This window comes from Solea solea, chromosome 12, assembly GCF_958295425.1.
Source record: "Solea solea chromosome 12, fSolSol10.1, whole genome shotgun sequence".
Lineage (NCBI taxonomy): Eukaryota > Metazoa > Chordata > Actinopteri > Pleuronectiformes > Soleidae > Solea > Solea solea.
Genome location: NC_081145.1, coordinates 2,684,904 through 2,703,694, shown reverse-complemented (window position 1 = coordinate 2,703,694; position 18,791 = coordinate 2,684,904). Strand labels below are relative to the sequence as shown.

Genomic DNA, 18,791 nt, shown 5'->3' with positions numbered 1-18,791 from the left:
GACAGACGGAGTCTGGGCCATGGCTCCCACCAGGCTGCAGGCACAGATCACACACAGGAAGATGAGGAAGGCCTCCTGGCAGCCCGGAGTCGGACATTTTCCAGGAACCGCTGTGGCAAATTCAGCTGATATACAACCACATCCTGTCAGGTTCTGGAAATGAAGTTACACGGGGAAAAAAATCACATTATGTCTGAAGCACACTGTGTTAACATTTCAGAGAAAGCCTGGTGTCTACATTGTTATTTGTCTGACGTGTGAGCAACAATGTTTCTCACACCTCAGACAAAGCATGTAAGTATGCACGAGATTTGAACGGAGAGGAGATTAAACATGACTTACATGTAAACAGTCAGTCTGATTGACTTTTTCTCACACTAACACTAACACACACACACACACACACATAACGTGGCTCCAGACCTGGGCGATGCTGGGAGTGGTTCGAGCGCCTCCTGCTCGGGTGCAGCCGGCGAAACAGGCAGACAGGTAGGTGACGCCATTGTAGCCGCACACGGGGCTGATGGACGAGGTGAAGCAGTTGCAGTGACTGACGCACTGAGCGTCTGGTTTCTGTCCCACCTGCAGCGTGCTGAAACACCACAGGAAACACCACAGGAAACACTCAGTTTCAGCTACAAGGCACAAACCAGCACGGATCATTCATCAGTGTTGGATCTCTGCTTTCCTTCACACGTCTCCATGATAACTGGCACAGATGCAGAGGTCAGGCAACACCAACAAAAGCCTAGAGTCTTGATTTCTACAGCAAACGTCAAGCTTTATAAACTGCAGACTAAAATAAATACAAACCATCCCAGTACATTCATTATAACCAGGACTTCATCTTTTCCACGTGTGTCTGTGACATGAAGGATTCTCAGGCCTCAGTGACAGATGTACAGTTGAGCAGAAATGCACTGATTTCAATAGAAGCAGAAAAACTTCATGTTTGTACAACTTAGATGTGGACATAGTATTTATATTGATATAATGATGTTTCTGGTCTTCTGTTATATTTTGAATGAATGAATGAATGAATGAATGAATGAGCTGTTGCCTCCGTGCTCATTCTTGTTAATAATTGACTTGTGATTGGTGTGTTATTTACAGTGGTTTAACTCTTAAAATGAATAATTATGCAGCAGTGAGATAATTCAGTAAATATTTCTATTGTGAGTTTGATTATTATTCTTATTATTAACGACACTATGATTACTTATGCTGCTTAGTTATAGTATATATAGTTTTACATTGTACGCACATTACTGTGTATTCTTATTGTAATTATTGAATTTGTATGGAATAAAAAAAACAGTAGAAACAAGAAGTGATATGAATAAATAAACAATAGATACTGCTAATAATTACAAAAATAGAGATAAATATATCTAACAACGTTCTACATTGATTCATGCACATGGCTGCCATCAATGAAGACTCTTTTCTTACTGGTTTTCATACGTAACCGTCACTCCTGCGACGGGACCCGTGTCACAGCCCAGGAAGAGGAAGGAGACGTAGCAGGCGGTGGATATGAGGTTGACTAACATGGCCATGCGAATCGCTCCCAGCGCCGACAGGTTCAGCTTCTTCACCAGCAGACCGCCCATGAAGATCCCCAAACAGGCACAGGGAATCGCCGTCATGCCTGAACGATGACAGGTGCACACGCCAGGTGTTATACTACACACTCTACTACACTGTAGAGTGAGACGCTGCAGAGTGAGACGCAGCAGAGTGAGACGCAGCAGAGTGAGACGCAGCAGAGTGAGACACTGCAGAGTGAGACGCAGCAGAGTGAGACGCTGCAGAGTGAGACACAGCAGAGTGAGACGCAGCAGAGTGAGACACAGCAAAGTGAGACGCTGCAGAGTGAGACACTGTAGAGTGAGACACAGCAGAGTGAGACGCTGCAGAGTGAGACACTGCAGAGTGAGAAGCTGCAGAGTGAGATGCAGCAGAGTGAGACGCTGCAGAGTGAGACACTGCAGAGTGAGACACAGCAAAGTGAGACGCTGCAGAGTGAGACGCTGCAGAGTGAGACACTGTAGAGTGAGACACTGCAGAGTGAGACACAGCAGAGTGAGACAGTGAGACGCAGCAGAGTGAGACACAGCAGAGTGAGACGCAGCAGAGTGAGACACAGCAGAGTGAGACGCAGCAGAGAGAGACACTGCAGAGTGAGACACAGCAGAGTGAGACGCTGCAGAGTGAGACACAGCAGAGTGAGACGCTGCAGAGTGAGACACAGCAGAGTGAGACGCTGCAGTGTGAGACGCAGCAGAGTGAGACGCTGCAGAGTAAGACACAGCACAGAGAGACACTGCAGAGTGAGATGCAGCAGAGTGAGACGCTGCAGAGTGAGACGCAGCAGAGTGAGACGCTGCAGAGTGAGACACAGCAGAGTGAGACACAGTAGGTGTGAATGCTCTGTGAATGCAGACCTAACAGCTGGTTGGCTGAGCTGGTGGTGAGGTTGAACTGCTGCTCCAGGTATTTCCCCAGAAAGGCTGCAAAGCCGGCCACGACGGCGATCTCCATGCAGGCGGCCAGAATGATGCAGGTGAACACTGGGTTTGACAGCAGGTGCTTGGTCACCTTTGGAATCACTGAGGAGACGGAAGATGTACAATAAGAAATCTCTACGGATAAAATGCAGATGTTTCAAACATCACATGTTCAAGTAAATGTTTAAAACTAACATCAGCAACAAACTGGATGTTCATTCTAATCACAAACTAATGTTGTTTAAAATACTTTACAATATTAACAGCTCATTTCATACAGTATGATAAAAACATGCTCACCTTTGAGTTGCTGACAGCAGGTGGCGCTGTTGGGGAGCTCGTGGCAGTGTACAACTCCATTGCTGTTTTTTGGAGTTTCATACTCTGAACTGAGAGAGGGCGGAAGCATCGCCTGCTCGCTGTCCACTCCCTCCTCTCTCTCGGCGGTCGGCAGCGACTGAGGGAAACCGAACATGAAGACAGCGGAGCAGAAGAGCAAGGCCCCACACAGGAGGAAGCCGGCCCACCAGGCCCCGATCCAGCGCGGGTCGTCTGGAGTGATGCTCAGATCACCTGTGGAGATGCAGCTCGTGTCAGTAAAGCCAAGAAATAACGCAGCACTGAGGGAATATTATGACACTCACTCGTGTCAATGAAGATCGCGTCCACGTAGTATTTAGTGCAGACGGAGCCGAGGATGAAGCCACAGGCGGGGCCAAACACCAGCGTGGAGAAGAGGATTCCTGCACACACACACATGGCAAAAATACCAAGTTTAATGTTTTCACAGAGTTACAACAGTGAATGTGATCCAACACACACAGCCACTTTATTAGGTACGCCTGTTCAACTGCTCATTAACGTTAATATCAGCAGACCATGGCAGCAGCATGTCGACATGGTGAAGACCAGCTGCTGACTTTCACGCATCAGAATGAGAAAGAGAGATTATTTAAGGGATTATAGCAGAATATTGTACTGATAAGTTCATCTTTGCATAGACGTGTAGACGATGTCTTTGTCTCCATTTTCGATGACGGAGATCAAACTGGTTTGAGATGATAGAAAGACAAGAGGAACTCAAATAACCACTCATTACAACACACACACGTCCAACACTGAAGCAGCTAAAGAACACACTGTACACTGTGTTAGGTTCACATAACGTGAGTGAAGAGCTCCAATACACTGATAAGTAGAGCTGAAACTATTCATCAATGAATCGATTATTAATCGATTACTAAATTAACTGACAACTATTTTGATAATCAATTAATCGGTTCGAAGCTTTTTTCATGATTAAAACAAGGTTTTCGATTGTTAGCTTCTTAAATGTGAGTATTTTCTTCATTTCTTTGCTCCATAAAACAAAGAAATCATTAAAAGTCAATCATTTTGGTTTGTGGACAAAACATCATCATTTCAGGGTTTGACGAACACAAATCGATATTTTTTAAGGTTTTCTGATATTTTATGGACCAAACGATTCATCGAGAAAATAATCGACAGATTAATCGATCATGAAAATAATCGTTAGTTGCAGCTTTACTGATAAGTTTAAAAGCATCGAGCAATGTGGATTTCTACCTGCTGAGTCCTAATTACTTTTATGTTTCAGCAGGAAAAGGGTGAAGCATGACAGCAGGGAAACTGTCATGGAAGAGCAAATCTGCCAGAGGCAACACACACACACACACACACACACACACACCTACACACGCAACCAGCAGACAATGTGTGCTCAGTGTGAACACACACACGCACACACAAACACAAACACACACACGCATAAACCTTCCACTCATAGTATGACAGGAACAGCAGAAGAAGCAGTTGCTGGTTAGTTTGCAGCTGGAGAAGAATCATTAGAACAGAGTCAGCTGAGAGTTTATCCATGAAGATAAGAAGCATTCAGAAGCTCCTCCCAGTGAACTGTGTTATTTTATAGTCTGAACATGGATCTTTGACATGAACCACATCATCTTATTCTGAGTTCAAATGAACTCAACAACTGTGACTAAGCATGGTCACAATTACTCCATTAATCGAATAATAATCAATTACAACTATTTTGATAATCAATTGATCGGTTTGAAGCTTTTTTCATGATTAAAACAAGATTTCTGATTGCTTCAGTTTCTTCAATGTGAATATGTTCTGCTTTCTTTGCTCCATAAAACAAAGAAATCATTAAAAACTCAATCATTTTGGTTTGTGGACAAAAACAAGACATTTATGGACTCGATTAATCATGAAAATAATGAATCGAAGATGAAAATAATGCTTGGTTGCAGCTCTAGGGTGTGTTCTGTTCTGCATCCTGCCACAACATAGGAAGGGAGTCAACACATCCACATAATTCTAGCCTTATTCACGTCCTAGTTTATTCTTCACATAAAGGAAATGGCAGATTTGTGGCTTTCACTGAAGAAACAAAATAAAACCATTCACATGTGAAACAGTCAGACGGAAATGAACATAAGGCGCCAGAGCATGACATGCTTCAGTCACGTTTAATAACGTGAAAGCAGGCAGGCAGCTTGTATGACAATGCAAATCTGCTCTGCAGGCGCTTTAAATGCAACGCTGTCAACATCCAGATGAAACATCCCAGAAATGTAAATACACATGATGAGGATGTACTGTGTGTGTACACTGGAAGTACTGTAAGTACAAACAGACAGAGAGCAGCAGCAGCAGCAGCCATGGAACATTCTCTGCTTCAAGTGCTTCCTTACACACACACTGTCATAGTGTCACAGGACGCTGATTCACAACCACAACCACTGACAGCACAAACGTCTCCAAACCAGTCTGACTGTTCAGAACTAGGAAGGCACAACAATGATCATACAAAACAACCTGCGTCTTTTAATTCAATTCAGTTCAGTTTTATTTGTATAGTGAAAATGACAAAACACATTATCTCCAGGCTCCACACGCAGTACAGCAGAAACCTTTACAACAGTATAGACGGTGAAAGTGTATGTTTCTAATAATGTCGCATAAAGGAAGCAAACACTTACAACATTTACAATCCTCGTCTCGTGACTCCAGCTGCAGAGCGTCCATTCTACCCAGCGACAGTGAATACTATTTTCTGATTGGCTGATAGGTCGCTAATTCAAGACAGCTGTATGAATGAACTACGCAGAGCAATCTGCCTTGGCATCATCGACTCATACAGTCGATTACTAATTCATGTGCACGTGTGAGTGTGTGAACTTATTGAAATGTGTGTGTCTCACAGTGCCACACCTCCCTCTTGTCCTTTCACCCCGACCGGTCGAGGCAGGTGCTGAACATCTGTGAGTCTGCTTCTCTCCACTGATGCCTTGTGTCACTGTGTGAATTGTTGTATGTTGTGATTCAGCACAAATAAAATTGAATTGAAAGGATTAGACCAGAGAAGAGGAGATAAGAGTGAAAGGCGTCACTGCACTCTTCATAAAACCACTTCTGAAATGAATGTGGAGCCAGGTTAAACCATGTGGACAGATAACTTTAATACCAGGCAACACAGGTAGGAGGTGTTCGTCCTCCTCCTCCTCCTCGTCCTCCTCCTCCTCTGTTAATCCTGCTCAAGTTGCCTCACTAATCCCTTAAGTCAGAGCAGACTAACACACCTGCAGGTCTTCATATGAATGAACGTCAGCTGATTGACAGCGAGCAGGGACAAGAACAGTTCAATGGAACAACATAACGCACATACATAATAAACATTTAAGACCGCACCAGTAAGTGGACGCATCTGTACTGCACTGTAATATTCCTTCAAGTTTGGAAGAGTCCATCCTGCTTTTTCTTGAGGTAATTGAAGGGTGGAACAGTGTATTCTTGTTTTTTTGCCTTCCCAGATAAATCTTGAGAAAAGCCTTTCCCATTTTATGAATTGTGAATTTGGAATGAGAACTGGAAGCAACGGAATCAAAAATAAAAAGCGTAGTAAAATGTTTGTTTGCATCACATTGATTCTATCATAACATTGTAATGGGTATGTGGATCATCTATCTATGATTCTGGGATGTTGATCAAGCTCGTCGTTATTACTTTTACTTTGTAGGTATTTTTTGATTTTTATTCCATGGACAACATGTAAATAAACGACTCCATAGAAGCACCTGGACGTCTGCACTAATATTAGCTGTGTAAAGACCTTGACGTTATAGTAGCTTACAAACATTTTGTGTGTGTTTTTTTTTTTATTTTAGATACTTTATTAATCCCCTTAGGGAAATTATTCTCTGCATTTTGACCCATCCTAGAATTAGGAGCAGCGGGCTGCCACACTGAGTAGCACCCGGGGAGCAATGGGGGTTGGGTACCTTGCTCAGGGGTACCCCAGCCCTTTCGACCTGTTGGAGACTTGAACCGGCGACCTTCCGGTTACAAGCCAAGTTCCCTTTCCACTTGGCCACGGGCTGATGTGTGTGTGTGTGCCTGTAAACCTCTAGCTTCTAGGCCAACAGCATTAGGCTACTTTAACTGATATACAGTGACTTAGTCTTTGAGTCCAATTAACCTTGTGTCGTTCAGTCCAACTGTTCCAGGAAGCAGTAAAAGCCATCATTGACCTAAATAAGTTCAGTATTAGCATCATGTTTCATGTCAAACACATTCAAACAGTGCATTTGTCTTTTTAATATCAATAATATTATAATTCCAGCCTGGGAACATTGTATTCTATGTAATGTATAATGTTTATATATGTGATAGCATGAGGGCGGTGCGGTGATAGCATGAGGGCAGTGTGGTGATAGCATGAGGGCAGTGTGGTGTTAGCATAAGGGCGGTGTGGTGATAGCATGAGGGCTGTGTGGTGTTAGCATGAGGGTGGTGTGGTGGTAGCATGAGGGCATTGTGGTGGTAGCATTAGGGCGGTGCGGTGATAGCATGAGAGCGGTGCGGTGATAGCATGTGGGCAGTGTGGTGATAGCATGAGGGCAGTGTGGTGTTAGCATGAGGGCGGTGTGGTGATAGCATGAGGGCATTGTGGTGTTAGCATGAGGGAGGTGTGGTGATAGCATGAGGGCATTGTGGTGGTAGCATTAGGGCGGTGCGGTGATAGCATGAGAGCGGTGCGATGATAGCATGAGGGCTGTGTGGTGTTAGCATGAGGGTGGTGTGGTGGTAGCATTAGGGCGGTGTGGTGATAGCATGAGGGCAGTGTGGTGATAGCACGAGGGCATTGTGGTGATAGCATGAGGGCAGTGTGGTGATAGCATGAGGGCAGTGTGGTGGTAGCATAAGGGCGGTGCAGTGATAGCATGAGGGCAGTGTGGTGGTAGCATGAGGGCGGTGCGGTGGTAGCATTAGGGCGGTGTGGTGATAGCATGAGGGCAGTGTGGTGATAGCACGAGGGCATTGTGGTGATAGCATGAGGGCATTGTGGTGATAGCATGAGGGCGGTGTGGTGATAGCATGAGCGTAGTGTGGTGATAGCATGAGGGCGGTGTGGTGAGAGCATGAGGGTGGTGTGGTGGTAGCATGAGGGCGGTGTGGTGATAGCATGAGGGCGGTGTGGTGGTAGCATGAGGGTGGTGTGGTGATAGCATGAGGGTGGTGTGGTGATAGCATGAGGGCGGTGTGGGGAAAAGGGAGAAGACACAGACTGAACAAGTCTCTCCACTGAAGAGCTGCAGCTGCTCCATTGAAGACGAGAGTCCAGAGAGGTTCGTGACTGCCGGACAGCAGGTGGTCACAGATTCCAAGTTAGAAATGCCAACAGCCCATTTACCCGCCATCTTCAAGAACAAATGAAAAGCAGCTGCACAATATACAGCCAAGTGTACAACGCCATGTATGCCACTGATTATAGTGGAGCACTAACTGCATCCTGAGGAAGAGGACACTCGACGAGGCAGGCTAGATTTGTAATGAATCCTGAAAGTCATTAGAAATAGTCTTCAGATATTGCTGTTGACATTGAGTTAGAGTATTATAATAAAAACCTCTAATCAAATGGAGCATGACATGGATGAATTAGGACTCTACACTGAGTAAAGTTTACATTGATTGAATCAAATAATCAATTATTACCGCCCAGCTATCGATTGGAGTCCATTTAATTAGGCACTGTTGTCCCTCACTTTCCACTATCTGTGATATGGGAATTAACTGCTGAACATGAGTTCACTGAGTAATCCTAAGAGCCCATGCACCAACCACTTACACACCACTCAATCTATGAGGCTACGGATTTGTAGCTACATTAGCAGAGTGACTGTATTTTGCAAAGAAAGTCCTTGTTCGAGGTCAGGATTGCTCATTTTTGTTGACCAGCAACATCCATGTCACATTTAAGCCAAACAGAGGGAGAGCTGCACCCTCCACAAGGCTCAGCACTTCAAATAGAGGCCGTTTCTGTGCCGAGGGCCTGCTGATGCTGCTGTGTTTATGATCCGTCTCCTCCCACTTCTTATCTCCATCCACTGGGGGAGGCGCCAATAGATGACAGAAAAATCCCCTTTTTAATCAGCAGCCAGAGAGCCTGACCCAGATTTCCTCAAGAAGGTTGCATGGTGTGTGGTGAGGTTTACTGAGGCCACAGGGGTTCATGATGACAGGAAAATGTCACAAAAATAACATGGTGTGTAACACACAACAGCCTCAGGATGGCCTCCAAACTTACACTTCGTTCTGGTCCCTGATGGCCAAGAAAGTCTCAAGCACATGTGCTAATGATGATCTTCAAAAAGATCATGTCTTCAGACCAATCCAGTGGAACCACTAACATATTTCACCCTGGTCTGTAATGTTGGACCAGTCTCAATTACTTTAATTAACCGTATCAGTTTTAGATAAAAAAAACAAAAAAGTGATTGAGTTCTAAGTTCTAAGTGTAAAAATAACATTGGTATGTATAAAAACAGTCACTCATCTTCTGCCACTGCGGGAGGCGCTAGTGCCAATCCCAGTTCGTATTTGCATAATCCCCAAATCAGCATGTTTTTGGAGTGTGGCAGGAAACCCATGCACAAACAGGGAGAACATGCAAACTCCATACAGACTGCACATTAAAAGAACTCGTGCATGTACAGCTCTTATTCTCCTGTTTTTGCAATACAAAATATTATTTCACTCCACTATTCCACATGCTTTCTCTAAGTGGTCACAACCAAAACATGGAACAAACGGACTCCACTACTGCGACCATGATGATAGAGCTGCCCTCTTCTCCGTGTGAGGTCATCACACGCCTCACGCACTCAACTGCCCACCGTTCAGAGGGAGGCGCAACAAAACCTGACACCCTCAGCCACAGATGTCCTGTGTGATGACATGTTGAGTTCCTGTTTTGTGACAGTGTTATTACTACCAGGTTGTTTCTGTACAGATCTGTGAGAACAAGTTCTAGATTCATCACTTCGAGCTTGATTCATTAACCCTAAGCCACGGATCAGCACCTTTCAGAGACCGAGAGCTAACTGAAGGGTGTAGAATAATATGGAGGGCTACCATATTAACATTTTATGCAATTTACCATTTAAATATTGAATATTATGCATTAATTACAGTTTTTATAAACGATATCAATGATATTTTACTGAGTGATCACGGATGTTACCCCATGTTGGTGAACGCTGCCCTAACCCATAGTGGATTTTAGCGTTTGAAGATAATATGTTTATCTAATAAACGACAAACTCCACTAAACCAAACGAGAAAACCAGCAACAAGTCGACTCAGCACAAGTCGGGTAAACAAAAACAAAAAAAGAATGTTGAAATCACGAAGAAGCCACTGCATGCTTCAAATCACAGTATCGTGGGTCTTAAAACTACAAACCTTGTATTTGAATTTGGGTTGTTTGATCGCTGGGAATCAATTCCTAGTTAGTGTGTGTGGTGATATCAGCTGCTGGCTACTTTATATGCAGCCGCTGCTGCGTAAACTAGTTCCTGTTCCTGGTGTTCGGAGGAGCTGCGTGAGTTTTCATTGTTGACTGAAGACGGACACGGAAAAAAGCAAATGTTAATGAAGACAGATGCTTCTGGTCTCACTTCTGCTGCTATAGAAGAAGCAGGAGAGGAGAATTCTCCGTCATGAAGCTGCAAACGCTCTCCAGAGATTATGAACAACAAACGGATGGATTATTTAGCGGCTGAGAGAGAGTGAGACAGAGACATGAGAATGATTGGACACCTTGAGGTGAACAGACGTACAGTAGTTACTTTTGAGATGACGACACGACGCTGCACCCGGAACCTCTTATTAACCTCCCTTTTTCTTATGGGATGGGTTAATCTACGTTATGTTAGTGTTCGTTCCAAGTCACACACAGGGATTAAAAAATGTTTTTCATAGTTCCTGATATTTAACTTTAGTGTAGAACTGATCAAATCATTTAGGTTGTTGTCCTGTAAAAGTTGAACCTGTAAGATTTTAGTTCCTGTTTGACTTCAGTTCACTTGTCGAGTTCCACAATAAACAATAACCAAAATAACCTTTTCATATCTTTAAATTTCACTTCAGAGGGGAAAAGGGGAAGCTTGACAGAACAATGATTTATATCGTGATATATATCAAATGATACATAAAGTGTGATTATTTTCCATATGGCCCAGCACTAATTACTATGTACGCAGATTTTACAATGATTTAGCACAATGTGACTCTGGAGCTTTACATGTGAGCTGACTGCAGAGTGTGACACGCTGTGAAAACGCAGGCTGACTTGAGGTGAACAACCGTCTCCATACTCAACCCCTGCGATTCATATCAGAAGAAGAGCAGCAGATAAAAGTCACTCATCACAAACATACGTTTGCTCAGAGGCAGGAGCTGTGCCCAGATAATTACTGATCAGCTCTGAGACAACAGCAGCACGTTGTTGACCAGCTGGTTAAAAGATAAGCTCGTGTTCAGTTCTCTCTCATACAGGACTGGACTGACAGGAACAGGGTGTGGCCTCTGGGTCATTGTGCTCACATCCCCGCTGACGACCGCGCCTCCTCTCACACAGCAGTGGCTTGATGATCAAAGTTAAACTGCAATGTCATTTATCGTCTTGCCATAATGTTGCTAGGCAAACTCAGCATGCAGCTTATAGTAGGGACGGAAAAAGCCATTTAGAATCTAATCCTCCAAGATGACATTAGCATGCACTGAGTTTAAGTAGCTTATATAAACGCCCGACTGCAGCGAGAGAAATGTTGGCAAGTCCTTCTCAGACCTTTTCCTCCTTTCTCAATAAACCTGCAGAACAGAAGTCAAGCTAATGATAAAATATCTAAGTTTGAATGAATAAACAATAGCTTTAGTGAGAGATGGTGATACAGCCTGCAAATAACGGCCATTCCAAACATGACATGGAAGGTGTTTCTTGTACTCTACAGGTAGAGCCAGTTATAAGAGGCATGTCTGATTCTGCTGCTGCTGCTGCTGCTGCTGCTGCTGCTGTACAGAGCCTCCACAGGAGTTCAGTCCATCACAGGGCCTTCCATTCAACCATCACTCCTACGGTGTCCAGTGTACCTAATGCCACATACTGTGGGAGGAGAACCTCGGAGAACCTCGGAGAACCTCGGAGAACACCCACGCACACACGGGGAGAACATGCAAACTCCATGCAGAAAGACCCTTGTTCCAACCGCGGCTCAAACCCAGGTCTTCTTATTACAAAGCAAGAGTGCTAACCACTACACACACCGCGTGGCCCGTCATTGGTTCAGTGGAATCTGAAGTCAGTACTTTTTCCTCATAAATGAAAGCAAAAATAAGGTTAGCAGTTTGTTACAGTCAAAGTGAAAGCACAGATGTTTCTGCTCTTTGGCAAGAAATGAAACAAACCTGATACAATGACTATTGATCTCATTCTGAATCAACTCAGATTCATGTTTACATGTTACAGAGGTTAGGGTTAGTCTCTAATAGGATGATATTATTAAAATGTATACATATCTACATCATTCAGCATACTGTCTGTGTCTTAATGTTATTGCTTATTTTGACTGTGAACGTATTCAGGTCTGCTGTCATCCAGCGCTGTGGGATGATGAGTGAGGAGGAATCCTCACTGACCTTTGCCAGGGGTGACACTTCCAATTTATTCATACATACAAAGGTATTTAGATTGTTTTAAATGCTAACCTTCTAAGCTTTTTTAAGAAAGTTGTGGAACACATTCAGAGAATTTGGTAAACATGTAAGCAGTTTTAAAATACAGAAAAAAAAACCCCGGAGTGGAACCCTAATTACTGTTACCGGTAAAACCTGTTTTTTTTCTGCTGCTGTCAAAAAGGTAGATTACACCAGGTGTATTCAAGACATGCTTGAGCATTACATGAGTTCAATTCAAGATATGTGATGTATGATATGTACGACACTGATCAGTTAATGTCTTACGTATGTATCGTGTGTATGATGTGTTATTATACCGTTACACTTTAAAAGAAATAAATCCCAGGCTCTGAAATCAGTTGTGTGTCCTGTGTGGTCTATTTCTGCAGTCGGGGGTCCTGAGGGACCAGACCGAATTAGCAGTGGCCAGTGAAAGGTCATAGAGCAGTGGGAACGAAGAGCCTGTTGACGCAATCTGTCCAATCATATTTGTTTCCTTTGGCCAAAGACGAGGGAAACACCAAAACAACACAATCCATAAAATGCATGTTTATGTTTATGTTTATGTTTAAGTTTCTGTTAAGTTTTCACTTGACAACAGCGAGGTTGAGATATTTCCTTTTAGAGAAGAACACGCATCACTGAGGAATTCTGTATGAAAGCCAGAGCAGACACTGAGCAGACAGCGTATGTTACTGTTTGTGCTGTTGTATACACAGTAAGAGCAGGCAGAGCTGCTGGTGGAGTTCTCACAGGCCTGTGTGGTATGCATGTGCATACCGGCCCACTCAGAACCACCTCATAGCTGGCTGGCATTCCTGCCTTACTGTGTAATTATGGCTCTGCTCCAGGTCTACAGGCTCTGCTCCTCCTGCAACACTGAACTCTGATGGGATGAACCACAGATGCCACGTTCTTCACACCTGGACATGAAGCAGCTTCAGGTGCACATGGTGTTATGTAACAATAATCAAGGTTTAACTTACTTACATGACAAAGTATGTTCTACTACTGCTTTTGATGATGTGAAATCAAAATAAGCAGAATAAATAATACATTGGCTTCAACCCTGTCCTTCACTCGGGGTCAGGGTTAAACCTTGCTGTGAAAGATGAGGATGCAATGAGAGCAGATGATCTTTGATGCTATGTCTCCATGTGCATGTGTGCACTCATGTTTGAGAGTAATGACACCTGCTAATGGCCTCTTTAACCATTTTTATTTCATAAGTACAAATTACTTCATAAATGTCCTATGTGATGACATTAATATAAAAAATATATTGTTGTTGCAATTCACAAAGTATGAATTTGTTGAAGTTAACTGAGTAAAAATAATTAAATCTCCCTGAATCGCAGACAATCTGCACCATTCATGCAGCTGCAGGCACATGACATGCTTGCAATAGTAGGATTTGAACGATCAGCTGAGTGCGACTCAATACCACATTGTTCCTTGCTGCTCACCGCTTGTTTTTCCTGCGTTTTCCTGCTCGCAGCTTATCAGAGGACAGAACCAAATTCCTCTCCTCTCTATGCCGGGTCCACAGTCCACGAACACTGCTCACACACCAACAGTGGTGCTGTTAAAAAACCAAGGCCCTGATTTTTGCTTAGTTGTTACAAGCTTGAAAAATCCGCCTTGAACTTGAGAGAACACGGCGCACAACAGAAGGCTGCTGTGTAGAGATGTAACGATATGTGACGATTATTGTGACCAAAATTATCACGGTTATCAATATTATCACGGTATTGTTAGATGTGTTCAAAATGTTCCAAAAGTACTGAACATACACACTGAAATCTTTTAACCAAGTTTTATTTAAAACAATATATTTTATATTATATGATGATGATTATTATTATTATTAATTATCATCTGACTGACACGCGCACACACACGCAGGTCCTCACTCTGTATCGGATAATAATTAAGTAGCGGCTGTCGTACACAGCATAGAAATAAAATAAAAAAACACAGAAACAAACACACTTTGGACCTGTCGTCTGCACACTACTCGCTTTCGCTGATCGCGCCCAATAACATGTATTTTTACAGGAGTAACGTTAGGTAACAATTAACTTAGGTTTCCTTTATTTGTTGACTTACTTGCTGAAAAGTAGTGGGTGGTGGTCACGGAGATCAAATTGAAAGTGTTACCCCCCTTCGCGGAGATTTTTGGAGCGCAGGTGGCTTCAGCCGTGTCGCTGGACAGACAGTGGAAACTCGCTTCTGAGCGAGTGCCGTTCAAGTGCTGCTGCTTCTCCAGGAAATGATCAGTATCACTGTGAGTTTTTCGGTAATCAGTTGCGGTAATCAATCACGGTTTTAACGATAATTAAAATTTGAAACGGTAGTACTAACCGTCGGGAATATTACCGCGGTTTATCGTCATACCGGTAATCGTTACATCCCTACTGCTGTGTGAAGAAGGCTGCACTCAAACTCATCCTCTATTCACCGTCTCTGCCCTGCACTGGTAACTAAATGACACATACACTGCAAACACATCTAATCTACTCCTTTGGTGCATGACACTGCAACCTGGAGAATCAATTCAAAGCACGGCCCATGCACTGAACACAGGGAAACATACGTGGTGGGTGCTCATGTTGTTTTTGACATACTTACATTAAACTTTTTAGGGGTTCATCAAATACCACTGATGAACTCATATAGCAACACAGAGAGGAAATCTTTCAAATGGTCTGATCTCTAAAACACAGGCACCATTAGACAAGGGGACCAACGCTAGTCTCAAATCTGTGATAATATTAGCTATTAGCTAGAGCTAACAGCCAGTTAGTTAAGTTTAACTTAGCATAAAGGCTGCCGCTACCATTAAGCTTTTCCATTTTACAAAAACTAAAAACTGGTAAGTATTAAACTTTTAGTTGTGCTAGTTTTCTACAGATAGATCCAGACTAGCTAACTCTGTTAGCTTAGCAGAAAAAACAGTCTGAAAGTGACACGAACAAAACACTACTTACAAATTCAAACATGATAATAAAATATGAATTCATGTACTTAATGTGATGTACTGCTCTTTGTTTTACTTCACTGTGTTTGTGTTAGTGTAAGATTAAGATTAGATTAATGAGTGATGTAATGAGGTGACATCACATCACACTTCAACTTCTGAGTCAGAGTGAAAACACAGTGCACTTCCTCCTTTGAATGATCTGATGTGTTCAGACTTTCTATTGTACCAGTTTCCACGGCCTTGGGAAAGCAGTGTGTCACAGCAAATAGTGTTTTACTTTCCATTGTGATGATTATCAGTTCCTTTCATTCAGCTGGTGATCCTCAAACCTCCCAACACCACGGCCTTTACAAGGCTCCCATGGTTGTCTCCTTCATGCTTGTACAGTATAGCATAGAGTGTGAAGAGTGTGGCTCACCTATATAGAGAGAGGAGTCCTTCTTCTTCACGTGATCATCAATATAGGACACTCCCAGCGGCTGTACCGGTGTGGCCCCGATCCCCAGCAGGACCTGCGCTCCGATCAGCAGCAGGTACATCATGTTAGTGTTAGCCCTGTCAGCACACACAGCATCCTCAATCTGAGCACTGCTGCTGGTGTTGGCACAGTAATCCCGACCCAGGTCAGTCCTCCACATTTCTCCTATCTCATACTGATTTATGAGGAATTCCGGGAGTGCTGAGAGGAGAGCGCCAAGTGCCATGACGATGCCGCCGCAGCCTATCAGGCGGGGCCGATGCGCTTTGGCCCCAAAGTAGCTGACAAACAGGATCAGCGCAAGGTTGCCGATCTCAAAGCTGCTGGCGATCACACCGACGTCAGCACTTTGCAGGTTGAATCGCCGCTCCAAGGTGGTCAGCACGCTCACCTGAAACATCCAGGGGCACAAAATCAGACCACAATGTACGCAATCCAAGGGTGTGGTCATTTCCTGTCACAGACTCACGAGTCATGATTTTGAAGTTATGTCATATAACTACAAACACGGCATATCATATGAACACACCAAGCTAACTTGTCTGTGCTATGTTGCTCCGTCCTTTTTGAGTATATGAACACATCAGAATTGACATATTTCAATGTTTTATTCTCATAATCCCAGTTACTCACCTAGATTACTCACCTCGTTTGTGTTCCAGTTTGTTACCAACTATCTTTCCCTGTTTCTGCCAGTTCTCTGCCAGCACTAGAATATATTCACCACTTTGACCCCATGTGAAGCAGCCTTTTGTTTGGGCCTTAATACTTTACTACTTTCAAGTTCCTCACATCTGAAACATCCATCTTGCAGCTAACACAGAGGACACTATACTTGCTGTTACCCCATCTGATGACCTGTGTAATCTGCGATTGACTCTTGAAACAGAATTGCACCTGTTACCAACCACAAACATAGGAATGGATCACAGGCTTTCAGCAGCACTGTCATAAATACACCAGACTCCTCTGTGAAATATTGAGATTTTAGACGTTTGAGTGTTAAATAAGAGTTCTAAGGATTTTTAATTGATCTACAGTTGGGCTTGGTTTGATTCTTGTGTCAGACTCTTGCTCATGACTCTTGTGCAGGGTGCAGGGTGCACTCTTGTACCGGGCTGGTCATCCAGGGCACACTTCCACTTGCACAGTGTCTTGTACAGTGAGCAAATCCCAGAAAACAAAAGGGAGGAGCGATCGCTGGAGCTTTGACTCTTGGCTGCCAGCAAACAGCCTTAAATCCAATCATCCCATCAGAGACACCACAGAGACTCCAGCTCATGTCCTGTCCATGTAAATGAGCTCTGACACACAAACAGGTCATACAGCGTCCTACGTTTGTGTCAAGTCAATAATTACAAGCCTCACACTAACCTGCGGGGATTACTGTTTAAACTGCCAGGACAGGTGTTTGTGCTACATTTTTTAGGGCAAAATGCACCATAACAGGTGTGACACCTGTGTGAGAGGTGTGGCTTATCAGGCATAACGAGGAGAGCCATATTGTGTAGAAAATGCTCCTGTGAAAGCCGCCTCAGTGTTCTGCTGCTGCTGCTCTCAGCGACAGGATGCTTGATGCTCAGCAGGTCCACGACCAGACTAGATAAGATGTTCCACTCCAAATATGGCCATGGTATTTTGGATTTCGTCTATTTATTACAACTAAGCTGCAGTTACTGAGTGATTCTTGGAAAATGAAAGTTCACAGTGGCCTGAGGCTGTTTGAGCAACATTTCAGAGAACTTTGGGAAGTTTCCTACGATCAGTCCTTTGTAACATCACTGTATACACTTGACATGTCCACTCACACTTAGTACAAGTGAAGGACCTGTTGCGTGAAACAAAAGAACGAAGGCGTAGAACGTGTTGTGCTGTTTTTGTTGTGATGCATTCCAGACGTGTCAGTGGATCCGTGTCAAAGAAGGTTTTCTCACGAGCAGCTGGACTTGTGTCAAAGTTGAGCTACGTGTCATTGACTCCGCACACAGGAGCTGCACAGAGCTCAAACCCGGATGAGACCAGAGCAGTGAGGGGTGTGTGTGTGTGTGTGTGTGTGTGTGTGGTGAACTCACCAGATAAGCTCCAACAGTGCCCTGAGCCAGCATGAGAGCGCATTCCGATATCAAGAAGATCTTGATATTTGAGAAGCATGAGGGGCTTTTCGCTAGCGTGTCCCCGCTGCTGCGCTCAGACTGCCGCTGCTTCTTCACCTGCATCCTCGCTCCTGGTTCAGAGAGCGCGAGACACGTCCTCGCTCCTGGTTCAGAGAGCGCGAGACACGTCCTCGCTCCTGGTTCAGAGAGCGCGAGACACGTCCTCGCTCCTGGTTCAGAGAGAGAGAGCGAGACACGTCCTCGCTGCTGCTGCTGCTGCTGCGTTCAGTGACCCACGCGAACTTTTCTGCTTCTATGCTTTGTTTTCTTCTTCCATGTGACAGCTCACGGTACACACTTCACAACTCCGCGGGACTGAGCGCTTCGTCCGCGGCTACACATGAGTTCCTCGTCGACGCGCGCAGACACGTAAACTCCCTGAAGCGAAAGGCGCGGAGGAGGAATGACGCTCGCGCAAATCTCTGACACGTCGCATGGTTCCGCCGCGCTTTCCTCAGGAATTATAGCAGCAGGTGAACGTTTAGGTACCGGACTGCTCTTCCGGTCACCACTACTGCTGCTGCTGCTGCTGCTGAAACTACTGCTGCTGCTGCTGCTGCTGTCCGGACAATGACTTCTCTCTCCCTCTCTCCCTCTCCCTCTCT

The 18,791-nt window shown here is 44.2% G+C and overlaps 1 protein-coding gene across 1 annotated transcript in view; it reads right to left on the bottom strand.

The window, feature by feature from the left end:
• slco3a1a (solute carrier organic anion transporter family member 3A1a) overlaps nt 1–18,791 on the bottom strand; it is a 20,736-nt gene extending 1,945 nt beyond the window's left edge. The window contains exons 1-8 of the mRNA XM_058646470.1: nt 18,106–18,791; nt 15,974–16,424; nt 3,155–3,253; nt 2,811–3,083; nt 2,448–2,612; nt 1,453–1,651; nt 424–592; nt 1–153 (exon numbers count right to left, since the gene is read on the bottom strand). The exon at nt 1–153 is cut by the window's left edge and continues 14 nt beyond it. Coding sequence (XP_058502453.1) covers nt 1–153; nt 424–592; nt 1,453–1,651; nt 2,448–2,612; nt 2,811–3,083; nt 3,155–3,253; nt 15,974–16,424; nt 18,106–18,249 — 1,653 coding nt within the window. The 5' untranslated portion in view covers nt 18,250–18,791. The remainder of the gene's footprint in view (nt 154–423; nt 593–1,452; nt 1,652–2,447; nt 2,613–2,810; nt 3,084–3,154; nt 3,254–15,973; nt 16,425–18,105) is intronic.